The 16,210-nt window shown below is 36.0% G+C and overlaps 3 protein-coding genes across 3 annotated transcripts; 1 reads left to right on the top strand and 2 right to left on the bottom strand.

Moving 5' to 3' along the window:
• Nucleotides 1-1,224: 1,224 nt before the first annotated feature.
• Nucleotides 1,225-3,032, bottom strand: LOC130500722 (CBL-interacting serine/threonine-protein kinase 6-like). The gene has a single exon (XM_056995679.1). It carries the CDS (start codon nucleotides 2,675-2,677, stop codon nucleotides 1,355-1,357), a length of 1,323 nt encoding a protein of 440 aa, XP_056851659.1. The 5' UTR covers nucleotides 2,678-3,032; the 3' UTR covers nucleotides 1,225-1,354.
• Nucleotides 3,033-11,956: 8,924 nt separating this feature from the next.
• LOC108825849 (omega-6 fatty acid desaturase, chloroplastic) lies at nucleotides 11,957-14,451 on the top strand. The gene is made up of 10 exons (XM_018599208.2): nucleotides 11,957-12,117; nucleotides 12,225-12,285; nucleotides 12,370-12,611; nucleotides 12,714-12,857; nucleotides 12,953-13,104; nucleotides 13,181-13,303; nucleotides 13,389-13,566; nucleotides 13,653-13,771; nucleotides 13,858-13,972; nucleotides 14,054-14,451. Exons 1-9 carry the CDS (start codon nucleotides 12,079-12,081, stop codon nucleotides 13,871-13,873), a joined length of 1,074 nt encoding a protein of 357 aa, XP_018454710.2. The 5' UTR covers nucleotides 11,957-12,078; the 3' UTR covers nucleotides 13,874-13,972; nucleotides 14,054-14,451.
• A 380-nt stretch (nucleotides 14,452-14,831) lies between these two features.
• Nucleotides 14,832-15,458, bottom strand: LOC108839555 (uncharacterized). The gene is given in 2 exon segments (XM_018612309.2): nucleotides 14,832-15,199; nucleotides 15,201-15,458. Coding segments are annotated over 2 exon segments (375 nt in total). The 5' UTR covers nucleotides 15,252-15,458; the 3' UTR covers nucleotides 14,832-14,875.
• Between the last annotated feature and the right edge of the window lie 752 nt (nucleotides 15,459-16,210).

The raw sequence follows: 16,210 nt of genomic DNA on the forward strand, positions 1-16,210 counted from the left end.
GACGGTTATACGTGTTGAAATATTTGATGTAACTGTTATTTTTCAAGTAATAATTCATGGGTTAAAGTTTGCATATCTGTAATTGATCACATGTCAAATATGATAATGAAACTTTATTAATAAAATGTTAAACAGATAGTATATAATATGGTTCATGAATCCATCTCAATCACGCAACTTCTACTTTTGTTATGTTGCCCACCTCATCTTCCTTTTTCCTTTTAATATTATCAGGATCCACCTTCTTTTCTACTCCACTATTTTTTATCTTCTATAAATCAGGTAATACTTATCCCCATTTGTATTTTGACGGGAGAAAACAACTTATCACTAATCATATTATCGATACCACGTTTGAGCTATAATCCAATTGCTAAAGTTATTAGACTGAATTTTTATGAGTTAAAATGTGTGATACTTCTAGTATGCAGATAGGGAGAAGACTCGATAAAGTTAAGACGAATAAACTTTTTTTATGGAGTTATGTGGACACGCATCAATACCCACATGACTCTTAAGAGCGTCTGAATCAATAAGACACTATAAATTGGACCATTGAAGGAAAAGAGTAAAAAAAAAAGAGACTGATCTACATTAACCCGAAAGGGAGAGACTTACGAAAGGTGATGTTCTAATCACTCCAATGTAAGAGACGTGTAAAAAATGAGAAACAAAATCTTATCCTTAATCATATCATACTATTGGTACCACGTTGGAGCATAGCCTTTTGCCAAGTTAATTAGGCCGAATACGACGACTTGATTAATTACATCACAAGTTTTCTCCAATCGCTAATTAACCGACTAATCTATTTTCTTTTGTTGCTATAACTGACTTATCTAATTGTTATGAATTATCAATTGCTCTATTGTGTTCATCTGGAGAAGATTCAAAATCAATTCGAACTCAAATTCAATGAGTAATCAGTATTCACATGAATCTTAAGACATTACAAGTAGGAAAGTTTTAAAAAATTATGTCATAATCATTATTTACAATGTAAGAGACGTGCAAAAGACAAACAAGAGAGACATAGAGAATGCATAAAAATTGACACTTGAACATTCTTAAAGGGTCATAAATACTCATTGATATGGAATTTTCAAAGACACGATTCTAACACCGCACGAACACACACCACACAAACATTCTCTGCTTCGTGACGCAACAAATCGGCAACAACGACACAAATGATGAAAAGACAAACCTTTTTTACACGATTAATCAAAGTTCAAGCGATACTCGTTTAAGAATCAAGAACAAGAACAAGAATCAAGAACCGAATCTAGAACCCAACAATATTTTACAGACAGAGGAATTAAAAACACACAAGATTTATTAAACAGATTAAAAATCAAGCAGGTGTAGTAGAAGTCCAGAAGACGTCCTTGAGAGCTGGTCTAAGAGCCGTACTGCAAAAGTTATTGTACTCAAGAGTGTCCCCATGATCTTTCTTCACCTCCACGACAACAAACGACGGAGCCACCGCGAATATCTCCGCCTCAACCGCCAACTTCCCTTTCCGGCCCTTCTGTTTCCCTTCGATCCTCACTCTACACTCGCTCTTCCTCACATCAAACTTGTTCCCGACCTTGGCCGCTTCCTCAAGGCTCGATATCACGCTACTCGCCGGCCGGGAAGTCGCGAACCTCATCTCTACCTTCTCCTCTTTCTTCTTCTCCTCGAACAAGGGCGAGAGATCAAACCCTTCGGACAACGCGATTATATGAAACGCGTTTAGCGTCTCCGTCTCTTCCTTGGACTTGTGCACGGACAAATCAAGATCCTCAGCCTCTGGTGTTACCGCCACTGGCTCGTTTCTTGATCTAGTTGAGGACTTCTTGAACCAGTGCGAGTCCATAACCTTGTCGATAGTGATCCGGGTATTCGGATTCGGATCCAGAAGCTTCGTCACGAGCCTCCTCGCATCTGAAGAAAACCACCCGGGACACTTGAAGTCTCCTCTGTAGATCTTCCTATACATGTTCACGAGATTATCATCCTGAAACGGCAAGTAACCTGCGAGGAGCACGTAGAGGATCACCCCGCAAGACCAAAGATCCGCCTTAGCTCCGTCGTAACCTTTCTTTAGTATAACCTCCGGCGCAACGTACGCCGGAGTTCCACAAGTCGTGTGGAGAAGCCCGTCTTGCTTCAGATGCTCGGTGAAAGCAGAGAGACCGAAGTCGGTGACCTTGAGGTTACCTTCTTCGTCAAGCAAGAGATTCTCCGGCTTCAGATCTCGGTGGTAGACCCCGCGACTGTGGCAGAAGTCCACGGCGGAGATCAGCTGCTGGAAGTAAACGCGCGCCGCGTCCTCGCGCAGCCTTCCTTTCGCGACTTTGGCGAACAGCTCCCCGCCTCTCACGAGCTCCATCGCGAAGTAGATCTTGGATTTGCTCGCCATCACCTCGTGGAGCTCGACGATGTTGGGATGCTTCACCATCCTCATCACCGAGATCTCTCGCTTGATCTGATCCACCATGCCCACTTTCACCACCTTCTCTTTCCCCACCACTTTCATCGCCACGCTCTTCCCGGTTGCTACGTTGCGCGCGTGGTAGACCTTAGCGAATGTCCCGTGCCCTAGGAGGCGACCTAGCTCGTAACGCCCGTGGAGGAGGCCCGTGCTTGCCCCAACGTCAGATCCATTCTCCACCGGTTTTGGTCCGACCATATTTTTTTATATTTTATTACAACGATGATTTAAAAATTAAAAAGTAAAATAAAACAGAAAAAGAGTTTAAGCTTTCGATGTCCGGAGAATTCGAGAGTGTTGAATATGATCACCCGTCCTCGACGTGTTTACGGTGGCAGTTCCTGCCGCCGACAGATCGGTTAAACCGATCACACAGCTTAGTCTTCACCGGCGATGCTCCGACCATCTCTCTGCATTCCCTTGAAAAGGTGTTTTCACTCTCGTTTTCTTTTTATCAAAGTCAGTAGAAGAGATTGAGTTGGGAGAGAGAGAAACAAAATCTGAGTGAAACACGAAACTCGTTTTTTTACAGACAGAACCACCTTGTTTTTTTTTCACCGGTTCAAAGAGCCGACAGAGTAGTGTTTATATAGGTCTTAATGACCTTTGTAATTACGTGACTACCCTTATTAGTAGTGATAACTATACACCGTTTAGTCTCCGTTCACTGACCGACAGGTGTCGAGAGACTTCTTTGTTGCGGCTTCGGGATTGTCAATTATTTGATAGCGATGAAGGCACGTGTCCATAAGTTACCGGATGCGAGAGGGGTTTACTATTCTATCCCTCTGGTCTTTGTTTTAATAAGGTAAGATATATTTTTTGAAAGTTAATTAGCTCTCTCGTTGACCGTGCCTACTGACCAATTTGCATTGCATGCATTGCATCTATACAAAGCATATGCTAACTGAGGCAAATATCATAATTAATTATTAATTTGATTTTGTTTCCTTATCTGTAAAGATGTAAAATTCATTTTAAAAAGACATTGTGTCATACAATGTAGGAAACTAGGACCTGACCTTATCATTTTCTATAGATTCCTACCATTTTCTTCCTTATATTTTTGCTTAATCGTTTTCATTTCTTGTGGTCCTTGTGGACCAATAATGTGTTGATTCTAGGGATTTCTACTTTTATCTCTGTTTTTTTGTACACGGAGACAGTAATACAAAATGGGAAGTTCGTTCTCTCCCTAGGCAGAGACTAATCTTGATCTTAATACTTCTGTAATTAATCTTTGAAATTAACATAACAAAATATATATTGAGCTGTGGTTATTTGTAGCAAAGTATCACGTATACGTATAAGTTACGCTTCTTAGGAACACTAAAAGACAAAACCAATGAAAAGCTAATGCACAGTTTATAAGCATAACACGCATTATGAAGTATTGGACAATAAAATCATTTACCAAGGAAATATAGGGATCATATCAGTAACTATCATGTATACTCACATAACAAATGATTCTCAATATACTGAATGAGCATACATGATGCATCAAAGTATTTCTTATACAAACACTCGACAGTTTTCACGATTTCTAGTAACCAATTAACCAGTTCCCAAGGGCTTAAAGTAAAGTTGGGATTAATCTAAAATTCACGTATGTCAGTCGCAACTTGTCAAGGAAACAATTTGGATTGGCTAGCACACAACAGGCAATTATGAAGTCACATGTGTGTAACTTTTGTATGGTAACGTAAATGTACAAAACACATACGTATATACAAACTTTTATACACAAATGAAAATACGTATACACATCTCAACACCATACGGCATAAACTGTGATTAAAGACATGATTGATTTCTTTGTTACTACCCGTAAACGCAGTTTGGTTGGTAACAGCTGTTGGATTTTAAAAGAATCATAGAAAATATTACAAATTGTTTTAAACTGTTATAAATTTCTTTAAAACAAAAATTGATTCCAAGTAGCGTTTGCAGTTGCGGACGGTTGCGAAAGAGTAAATTTCATTTTTAAAAGAAAAATATAAAAGTAAAAATAAAAATATTCAATAAAAAATTTTAAATTGAAATAACAGAAATACTAAAATATATACATTGTATTTTAATTTTTATTATAAAACTTGAAAACAAAAAAAAATCTATAATTTTTAAAAATTTAATAGTTTAAATTTATAAATATAATTTTTATAAATATTTTAATAGTTATAATTTTTAATACTTTTATAATTCTATAAAATATAAATATTGTTAATTTATTATTTAACAACTCTGTATTTGGTAGTTAATCAGTCATAAGTATTTCGCAAATATACCAATTTCTAACCGATGTATCATTCGTACAAATCTCTTAAAAACACTTAAAACTACAACCATCTGCATCCACAAACATCCGCAATCGCACCACAAGCGCTGCGGTTACACCGTCAGGTCCTAAAATAATTTATACTACTATCTAACTTTTTGTCATTATCATTTGTTATATTTTCTTATGATTTCTACATGTGTTGTATTTTGGTTTTAATTATAAGATACTAGTATTGAATTGATTATTAGCTAAATAACTCTTATGATATATGCTAGTTTCGAAATTGACTCCCTGAAAAAAAAGTTTTCCTACCTCCGCCACTGAGTTTGAGTGGTGATGTATCAATACATCAACAACACATATCCAAACTATCTGAAGAAGAAGGTCATTACCAAACTGAACTGCCATCCAAAACTTTATCCTTTTAGAATTTAATCAGGATTTTCTTTTAGAAAAATATTAATAAGAAATTGTTAAAAATGAACAGAAATTAAACTGCATTCAGTGGCCCAACAGGATATCACGATGCTAATTTCCTCCTCGGCCACCAGAAACATTTGGGCGGCTCTCAGCGTCAGCGATACCAACCTTTACTCATGTGTGGACGTCTTCCTCCTTATATTCTAGTGTATAATATTAGTTTTGAAAGATAATAAAAATTAGCGTTGCACTTCTGCGTCATCTAACATCATACATTCCAAACACGTTTTCGTCTATAGAAACGGAAATTGACCTCTAGTGAAATTTTTTAACTTTATGTCATCAGAAATGCATTGAAACCCTACGTGGCTACGTCACACACCGAAATTAGTTTCGATATTTACATTATAGTTTTCGTCTAACTTACTTGTCATTAAGATGTAAACGAGTACAATTGTTGTAATGATGTTTAAACTTTGAAGCGGAGCGCATATATATATTTAGTCAAGTGGTTCCACTGATTACAGTTAACAAAATACACTCTAGTTAACCTCGTTACGAGAAAACAATGTGCGACTAAAGCAGTTTGGAAAACTCCAATATATCGCACTCTCATATGAACCAGGCCTTAGTTAAATATCTAACAAAATAATGTGCTTGCTTGTTCATTTTCACGTTCACGAGACTCGTTCATTGGCTTTTGTTCTGTCTCTCTCTCTTCTGTCGCTTCTCGTTAATAATTTATGTGAGAAGACTGAGATACACATACACTTGTACAATCACGCAAAATTGCTGACATCCATGGGAACATAGCTATCTTTAATATAATTTGATGTTGTTGAATCGCCAATAGCGCATGGGCCAATATGGTTTGTTTAGTAGTTTCTTATATCATTTATAATTGAATGTCAAATGGTATATACATGAGATTGTGTTGACACCTTGAAATGATATTGTATAATACAAATCAAATTAAAATTAAAACGATTGGAAAGACCATAAGTATCAATTTCGTTTCAAAATTAACTTTGCATGTCTTATATCATCCCTAAACCAGTCTTGAGTTTGAGCAAACAAACAATAAACATCGAGTTGGTTTGTTTAGAATATATAGAATTTTGAACTTTTAAAACAATCCAAATATAGCCAAGAAAATAAGAATCTCCATTCATCATTGATATTTATTAGTCACAGCGTTGCTTGATTGTTTTAGACGAACTAACACCGTTGATGTGAAGTCTTAATTGTCTCCTAAACATTATTGGCTACTATAATCATTAATTAAATTTATTCTTTAAATAATGGTGGTCATTACATGTTGTTTAACAGACGGAGCATATACCCTAGTATCTTTATGAATGCATAACTAGAATTCGAATTTGGTAATACGCGTTAGTAGACAAAGAAACACATACTTTATTAATTAACAAGTAATATTTCAACAAATAACTGTATATGATTGTGTTTTATTGGTGAAAAGTTTACGACAGTGGAAATATTTGAACCCTAACCTCAACCCATGTATATATCCTTAAACAATAAACACTAAACACTAATATCAGCAACCTATCATTTTTTACTGCAATGTACAAACATTCTTAAAACAAATTTTAAAATACAAAATTCAGGGTTATGGAATTGTAGAGCTTTCCGCTCGTACCCAGACTACATGAATGAGCTATGAGCAGATCATCTCCAATTATACTAGATCCAAAATGTTCAAGTTTTCATGAAGGGCACTTTACATATACTATCGATGCATATGCAATGGAAAGAGATGGATCATACCAACTATAATCGATCAAAACAATTATAAATTAATGTTGCGTTGATAAAAAAAAAAACTAATGTTAAAATTTGGAAGAAAGAGAGGTTTCATAGCATTACCCAAGATAATCACTGCACCTAGTTAATTAATTGATATTAGCATCATAGTTCCATCTCTGAAGAACACAGCTTCCTCGTGCATTTTTTCATATACATCATGTCGTCTGAAAGAAAGTAAATCCATTTTGGTTTTTAAGTTCTGATAGTAGTTAACGCTTCTATTTTTTTTAAAGATACTGTATGATTTTGCATGAACTATTGTAGTTTAGTTGGTTGTTTGTGGGCGGCTAAAAAAGCTCATAAACCAAATCATCAGAAAAAAATGAAACGAGATCAGGGATATGGGTTTTAGTCATTATCTTGCTGGTGCAACAATGTCTAGTTGTTATTTGTACTTATGTAAATAGATTTATGACCATTAAACCTAAATAAACCTGTAATTTGTTGAAATTATTGCATGTTCTCGTGCTAGTTCAACAGGAAGAAAAGAGGAGTAGCAAGAGCAAAAATAACCACAAAAACAAAAGATGGACAGGCGTTTGCTGGTTCCGGTTCTATTACATCATGACGCAATCATGGGACCCATAGTATATTCTCTCTTTCACTTTGGTGGCGGTGTCTCGTCTTTTTGTAGCCATGGTGGGTCCATTCCGTCGCCAATATGTATCAACTAGTATAATCTCATTAAGATACATTTGGGGTGTGACTGATTTGTCCCAATCAAGTGGAAAACAATTTCAGCTCATTTACTCCAAAAAGGTGAAAAATGTAATGAAACTAGAGTAAAGTATTCCTCCAATTTTTATGAGATGAAAAGATTTCTTCTAACTTTATTACTTTTCATTCCTCCCATTTCCACTTTATTTTTTTCACCATTTTACTCCACTACTTAACCAATCATACTCCAAAGTTTTGGACTAATAATCAGACATAATTATCAATATGTCCGGTCGTATTTTGCTGCCGATGATGTATTCATAGGTGAGATGATAACGATGGAACTACCATACTTTTAATGAAATGAAAAAAATGAAAGGAGAAATGTACTTCCTGTAACAGATTAAACATTTTGTTAACCTTCGAACAAATCAAGTCTAACAACACATGTTTCTTGATATAAAAAATACAACAAGTAAATACATTCACAATTATTTACAAAATGTGTTATAGTTTGTAGTATTGATATTACCGATACATAACATATACTTAAAAGATGGTAAATATATCCAAGGGAGGAAAAATAATGGAATATTAAAGCATTTTTATCGCAAAAACCCATTTGGGTTTTTTTTTTTTTTTGGTATAATTAAAAAAATGAAAAATAAATCGTTCGCGGGCTGTTACGTGTCAATGAAATCTACAAACAGTACAAAAAACAGACCATAAACGCTTCTTATTTGTGACTTTTGACTTTGGTTTTTGCAAAATAATAGACCACCACCATAAAAACGCAGCAAGAGACTGCGATAATTATGCTCTTATATACTCCCTCTGTTTCATATTAATTGTCGTTGTAAAGACATTTTTTCGTTGCAAAATAAGTGTCGTTTTACCATTTCAATGCAGAATTTATTAACTTTATTCTTCATTTTATTTTTCTATTGGTCGAGATGTATAGGTAATGATGCTTTTGTATTGAAAATATGTAAAATTAAATGATTTTTTAATCCGTGTGCACAACTCTAAAATGACACTTATTCAGAAACAGAGGGAGTATATATATATCACAAACTAATTAATCATTTTTATTGTAATCATCATTCTCGTTGGATCCTTTGGTCGTGGAGAGCCAGCAAAAAATGAACACGTGTGACACAATATTGCACGGCAATGCCATCAATAACATGTACTCTGCATGCTGGCATTAGCAATGAATTATACAAAATATTATTACTTTATTTCATTTTTTTTTTGATAATCCAGTATCCGACCACTAAATGTGATCGACTAGTCTACTGGGCCTAAGCCCATGCCATTACAGAATTTTTAAGCCTCCACTTAAGAGCTCCTGGTTACGCGAAATGGTCTGGAAGACGAGAGGAACCCATGTGAAAACTCTCGTGGCCAACGCGGATCGAACCCAGGGCGGACACTCCAGCCGGAGTTCCTTTACCACTAGGCAGTTACTTTATTTCATTTTCAATCCATTATTAACATCAACATACCATTATCTTGTCTATCTATGATTCCATTTTCTCTTATAACAAACAAAGATGTTTCCACTGTCATAGACAACGACAAACCCGTAGAAATTCAATATAACTAATACAATGGGTTTGATTCTTATGTTTAGTGTCAAATTATTCGAAAAATGATTTAAATTGATTACATTTCCTGAGATGATATTATACTCCGTTTTGACTTCTTAGATATTTAAAATTATTTCCAAATCAAAGTTTAGCAGATTGAAATTTAGTGTCTAATGGAGAGAAATTTGGTATTTTATAAAAATTATGTTTGGAAATTTACATGCTCGAACTAAAACACATCCATCAAGTTTTTTTTCTGTTAGGGGTTTTATTAGCATATCGCATTTGCAGGTTTGCAATGTGCATATATACATATACATACATATATGTGTGTGTGTGCCTCATATATAATGTAAATGATATTTATTTATTTTAAATAAATAATATTTCGCTAAATAAATAGAATAAAGCTGAATAAAAATAAAGAAAAGGTTCGTATAGTGATATGTGCTACTCTGTGCATATAAATGGTATGAATCATGATGCATGCCTTTCACTGAATCTTGGGTTGAATTTTTCGTTTATTTCAGTTATTTGCTGACTTTAGAAAGAAAAATGCCGAACCATGGATGCAGTTTTGTATCGAGTTGGCTAAATTTTGTTTTCAAAGTTTCTTTTTATCTAACTATTATTGGTGGACGAAATTAGAGAGACACTGATTGATTGGAATGGGAATAACGTTGGTAACTAGCGGACAAGAGGGATTCACATGGAAGCTCTGCATAAAAAAAATCAATAATGGTGTTTGGTTCGAAATACAGTATTTTATAGACCACTGATTGTGAGAAGACACCGAACAAACGAAAATGATTTCTAACGAACTTAACCAACAATAGTAACACGGTTAAAAGTTAGTTCATGATAGGGGAATATGTGAACCTTTTTTTTTTCCATCTGGTATATATATATTAAACCACACATAGTACAAGGGAAGCCCATAAAATCACACGGTCCATACAGCAAAAGAACACAAACTAAGCCCACAAACGGGTTACACAGATTACATGGTTTAGGCCCAACTACAGCCCAACCAAATCCACCCCAGACGCTGACACGTATGCACCACGAGTAACGCAGAGGGAGACGAAGATACACGCGTCGAAACAACGCAGACGTCTCCAAACTCCACCGCCTAAAGCTTTACGCCGGAGAACTGCTCATCGGCGTGAAAACATGTACCGGAAAAACTACCGGGAAACAGAGATACCATCACGAAACCTTCTTCTTCATCACCATCGCCTTCATCCCCTGTGTTCCCAATGTCGGAGAGCATCAATCGACTGTCGAGATCCCATCCGACACCTTACGCCACGAACACCAAGAGAGAAGCTTCATACAACTCATCACCATCCTCCACCGGAGAGACTCTATCGTCCTGTGACGAGATCTCTTCCGAATCATCCAATCCACTGAAACCAACCAGACCTTCAAATCCCGAGAAACAAGCCGGCGATAGGTGGTAGAGAAATCCACCTTTCCGGAAACTGAAGCCAGCGAAGCTGGCACTGTCGGAGCCGCCGCTTCCCAGAGTCAAAATCGGACGACTATTGTAGATTAGGTGCGACGCCGAGGCTAAATCCGTACTAAAACTGAGACAAATCTAACAAAACTAAAACTAGAAAACACTAGAAGCAAAGAGCCGGACCGACGGTGGCTAGATAGCCAAGACCGCCGGCCGGAAACCTTTATCTTGTCGGTAGAGTTTGTTTAGAGAGAAGGCAGAGGAAAAAAGAGAGAGAGGGTTTTTAAGTTAGGGGAATATGTGAACCTCAATATCATTATCATATATTGTTTGAATAGTAAATTTAAAATTGTGTAGAGAAGACGTTCTGGTATTAGGATTTTAAATGATCAGGGGTAGGAAAATCTGTAGACCTAGTATTGTTCTTATGCACGAAACTAATCTGTAAAACTAGGGACTAAGCATGATATTGAGACATGAATCGGCTTCGTGTCAAAACTTAATTTCCTATCAGATTTTGATCACATCTTATATGGAGCTTTCGTGCATTTAGTGTATGATGGTTACGTGGTCCAGCTTCACATGTGTCGCAACTCTGATTCAACTACTGGATTATATATTTTCTAAATTTAGTTGGGCTCAGCCCATAATATTTGCAAAGACACATTCTCTGTCAACGCTAAAGTCTCGAGTAATTAATTAATTAGTGGGTTATGTCTTTCGTAATTAGAAATGAACTCAAAATGAAGATTGAAGCCCATAATTATGAAACTACGAAAACTTAGATATTGTTTTATTCGAAGATTTTGATTGGGAAATAAAACTCAGTTTATGATAATTCTTGTGTATTTTTAACATTTAAAGCCTGATAACTTTTTTTTTGCTTTTAAAGTGACAATGCCAATCTTAAACGAACCAACAGTTTATACTTTTTCCTATGTAATTGAGAAAAAAACAATTTTGTTGTGTATTAATTTGTCAACAAGAATTTGTTGCATAGATAAATATGCACGTATAAAACATGTTTTCTATAAAACTCCAAATAAATTAGTGATCCAAACAACTCGTCAATATAGTGACATACGTTTGGAATTAATTTTCATTTGTAATTATCGTTTTAAATTAATCAGTTATCTCCCCTTTTCCCAATATATATAAACATTTATCATATTTTTTCCGTTAATTATGCAAAAAAAAAGAGTGTTTCTGAAAACAAAGACAAAAGTAAAAGTGTAAAACCCAAGTTAAATTGTGGAAGTCAGTCGCTTGTGTTCTGAGCTTCAAGAGGTGACGGCTCTTCACAACCATTCAAATCCCATTTGGCTTCGTCTTCTTCAGTTCTGTGCTACCACCACCATCCATGGCGTCCAGAATTGCTGATTCTCTCTTCGCCTTCACGGTAAAAAAAAAATGTCTTCACCTTTCACATTCTTCTCAATTGCCCATCACTACTACTACTTGAGTTTCCCATCATCAATTTTGTTTCTTTGCTATTGGATTCTCCAGGGCCCACATCACTGTCTTCCTAGGGCTCCTAAGTTTGCTTCTTCTGCTCGTCTTTCTCCTGGTACTCCCCTCAAAGCTCTGCAAAGTTGTTGTCTTTCTTGTATGAATGCAGAGGGCTAATAATGTTAGTGAACCGTTCTATCAGGTGCGTATGCTGTGAGACCGATTGATATTCTGTTAAAAGGAACTAGAAGAACATTCCCTCTTCCTGCAAAGACAAGAACTGGATGTATAAAAGCTGTCTCCGTTCCTGTCGCACCTCCTCCATCTGCTGATATTGCAGAAGACAGGGAACATTTAGCAGAGAGCTACGGATTCAAACAGATTGGACAGGATCTTCCTGATAACGTCACCTTGAAAGATATCATGGACACTCTTCCCAAAGAGGTAATACAGCTTGGTCAGTAAGCGTTGTGTGTGATTGATACTGAACTTCTTCTTCTTCTTCTTCTTCTTCTTCTTCTTCTTCTTCTTCTTCTTCTTCTTCAGGTGTTTGAGATTGATGATGTGAAAGCTTGGAAGTCTGTGTTGATATCTGTGACTTCCTACGCTTTGGGGCTCTTCATGATTGCGAAAGCTCCTTGGTATCTGCTTCCTTTGGCTTGGGCATGGACTGGAACTGCTGTTACGGGGGTAAACAAACCTCTCATTCATCCACTGTCTCTTCTCTATGTCGCCTAGTGTTACTTACTGTTAGTCTAAGTGCGTTGTTTCTTTCTTTCTTCTAGTTCTTTGTGATAGGTCATGATTGTGCTCATAAATCTTTTTCAAAGAACAAATTGGTTGAAGATATTGTGGGTACTCTAGCCTTCCTACCTCTTGTGTACCCGTATGAGCCGTGGCGGTTTAAGCATGACCGTCATCACGCCAAAACCAACATGTAACTCTTTACTTACTTATCTAGACTCTTAAAGGTATTCACAATGGGATAAGTGATGACTTTTGTTTCTCTATAGGTTAGTTCATGACACAGCTTGGCAACCAGTTCCACCAGAGGAGTTTGATTCATCACCTGTTCTGAGAAAGGCAATCATTTTTGGATATGGCCCTATTAGACCTTGGTTGTCCATAGCTCACTGGTATATTTTTATACATTAAAGCTTTTACTCTTTTTTTCTTTTCTCTATATACCTTTTTAGTTAACGATAGTAAGTGTTGTAACAGGGTGAACTGGCACTTCAATCTGAAAAAGTTCAGACCGAGTGAAGTGAATAGGGTGAAGATAAGTCTAGCTTGTGTCTTCGCCTTCATGGCCGTTGGGTGGCCACTGATCATATACAAAGTTGGTATATTAGGATGGGTAAAGTTCTGGCTGATGCCATGGTTGGGCTATCACTTTTGGGTAAATGCTTCTCTTTGTTCTCTCTCTCTCTCTTTTGTTCGATAAAGCATCAGAAGAAGCCACAACGGTTATTATTTCTTCTATAGATGAGCACGTTCACGATGGTTCATCATACGGCTCCACATATTCCTTTCAAGCCTGCTGATGAGTGGAATGCTGCTCAGGCCCAGCTCAACGGAACTGTTCATTGTGATTACCCTAGTTGGTAATGCATCTCCACCTGCTAACTTGGTGAAGTTAGTATTCTCTTAAAAGTTTTGAGATTTCTTGTTTGATTTTTTCATATGACAGGATTGAGATTCTCTGACATGATATCAACGTACACATCCCGCATCACATTAGCCCAAGAATACCGAGCTACAATCTCCGTGCGGCTCATCAGTCTATACAAGAGAAGTGGGGAAAGGTAATAGCCATTTTCTTATACCGTAAAGCTTTATGAATTTATATGACACTGAAAGAAGATTTGAGGTTTTTTTGTTGGCAGTATACAAACTTGGCTACATGGAACTGGCGGTTGATGAAGACGATAATGACCGTGTGTCATGTCTATGACAAAGAGGAGAACTACATTCCTTTTGACCGGTTAGCCCCTGAAGAATCGCAACCAATAACATTCCTCAAGAAAGCAATGCCTGACTACGCAGCCTGATTCATGGCAGCCTTTAAATTAGTCCTTTTTGAAATCGCCAATGATATTCACTAGCTTGTAAGCTTTTGGAGCGATAAGCTTCTCCTAACGTTTTTATACACTTTATCAAAAAAAAAGAGAAAACTGGCTGTCTGTTTGCAATTCTATGATCACTTTCTTTGCTTGAACAAGTCAGTCTAAAGAGATACATATCCTTTTTATTCTCTTTTGTTTATATTCTCTTTGATATGTCTTACCGTTTTCTTATTGATCACTCACCACCTCAGACGATCGTAATAGTCAGTCTCCGACACAACAAACACACTCTGCTCGCTGGACAAAGCAAACAAGTGATCCCCACCAATGGAGCCATGATCATAACTTCTTTTCTTTTAACCTAGATCGCTCACCACCACTTCACACTACTCCCTCCTCCAGACATCCTCAGATCATCAATAAACCCTAAATCCTCAAACGCATTCACCACACATATATTCCATCTCTATCGCGTATGCAACATTAGCTTTTCTTGGAAACAAAGTTCAAACGAACCAAATATAACTTAACTTGTCGGTTGTCCAAAGACATTAATTAAAATAAGGGATCCCTTAAAATAATAAGATTTGAGCAGTGATTGAATAATCCAAAAAACAACAATCAATTATCGACTTGTATTATTTACACATAACATCTAATGGGTTTCGAAATCCTGGCAGAGCATCTGCTGACAATACAAAAGAAAATCTTGAAAACTAAATCTGTCAACAACAAAGAGAAACAAGCACACAGAAAAACATCAATCCTCCACATCAATTTGGCGCCGTATCTGTCCATTAGCTCCGCATGCAAGTCGCCGATGTAAGTAGATTTAACTACCTCGTTGATCACGTCATCAATATCCTCGACCTTCTTCACATGCCAATGTTTATAAAATTCGACTATTTCACCGTCTATTTCATAGATAGTTGGCTCACCCCAACGAGCTTGTGAAACTTCAACAAAAAAGCAAGACGAGGAAGGCGATGAAGATGATCTTTAGGAACCGAGTAGTCATGATCGTTGGAGAACTAGAGCTTGTTTTGTTTCTTCGAGAGAAATATTACTGGAGAGATCACATCGATACATCATACGTGTGTTATTTATATATATGTTGTGATTTCCTTTTTCTAATTAGTGTAAATTGTTTCTAACTATTTATCTTAAATAACAACATCTTGTAACTTTTTGGATTATTATTTCCTTTTGTATAAGGAAATGTTTTTAAAACGTATATATCACAAACAATATTTTGTAACTTTTTAATATGGGATTGTAATTTCCTTTTTCTAGGTGGAAACAATTTTAAAACTTAGCACAAATAATATTATAGAAATATTATGGGAGAAGAAGTAATTGGCTTCAATAGTAATTTTTATTTTTTTTTTGTCATAAAAAATAGTTTTCAAAATAATAAAATGATCAAAATAATACATTTGTTTGAATTTTTTTTTTATATTAAAAAATTGAACACATTCGTAATCCTAAAAAACCCGTCCCTTAACTTTAAACCTAAATTTTAGATTATTTAACTAAAATATATAAATACATATTTACTTTAATAAAAAATATTTTGATATTTTTTTATTGTAATACTATTTTGTGACAAAAATTTAAAAATGGTTATCTAAATAAATTTCTTTTTTATATTTTGAAGATTACTATTATAGCGCTAAATACATTGGTGTAATCTATCTCTGTTATGATTATTTTTTTTTGTTTCAAAAGTAAAAATAACAAAATACATTGTCGAAGATGGTCTAAGATATTCATATGAATGATATCCTCTGACTGGTATAGAGAGTTACTTCAAGTTGACAAAACAAGGACACAAAAACCCTTTCTAGTCTCCGTAAAAACCCTAAGCCTGGTGGGTCTCCGATGGCGAGCCTTCGACGCATTCGCGAGTTGAGCCGCCGCGCCACGACGGTTTTCTCGATCAACCAGACGCGCTCGATCTCTTCACTTCGGGGATTA

The sequence above is a fragment of the Raphanus sativus genome, unplaced genomic scaffold (assembly GCF_000801105.2).
Source record: "Raphanus sativus cultivar WK10039 unplaced genomic scaffold, ASM80110v3 Scaffold0021, whole genome shotgun sequence".
Taxonomy (NCBI): domain Eukaryota; kingdom Viridiplantae; phylum Streptophyta; class Magnoliopsida; order Brassicales; family Brassicaceae; genus Raphanus; species Raphanus sativus.

Excerpts from the sequence above, each read along its gene's own strand:
- LOC130500722 (XM_056995679.1), bottom strand. The coding sequence starts at position 2,677 with ATGGTCGGACCAAAACCGGTGGAGAATGGATCTGACGTTGGGGCAAGC.
- LOC108825849 (XM_018599208.2), top strand. The coding sequence starts at position 12,079 with ATGGCGTCCAGAATTGCTGATTCTCTCTTCGCCTTCACG. Across the intron at positions 12,612-12,713 it reads TGGACACTCTTCCCAAAGAG|GTGTTTGAGATTGATGATGT; the intron begins GTAATACAGCTT and ends CTTCTTCTTCAG. Across the intron at positions 12,858-12,952 it reads CTGGAACTGCTGTTACGGGG|TTCTTTGTGATAGGTCATGA; the intron begins GTAAACAAACCT and ends TCTTTCTTCTAG.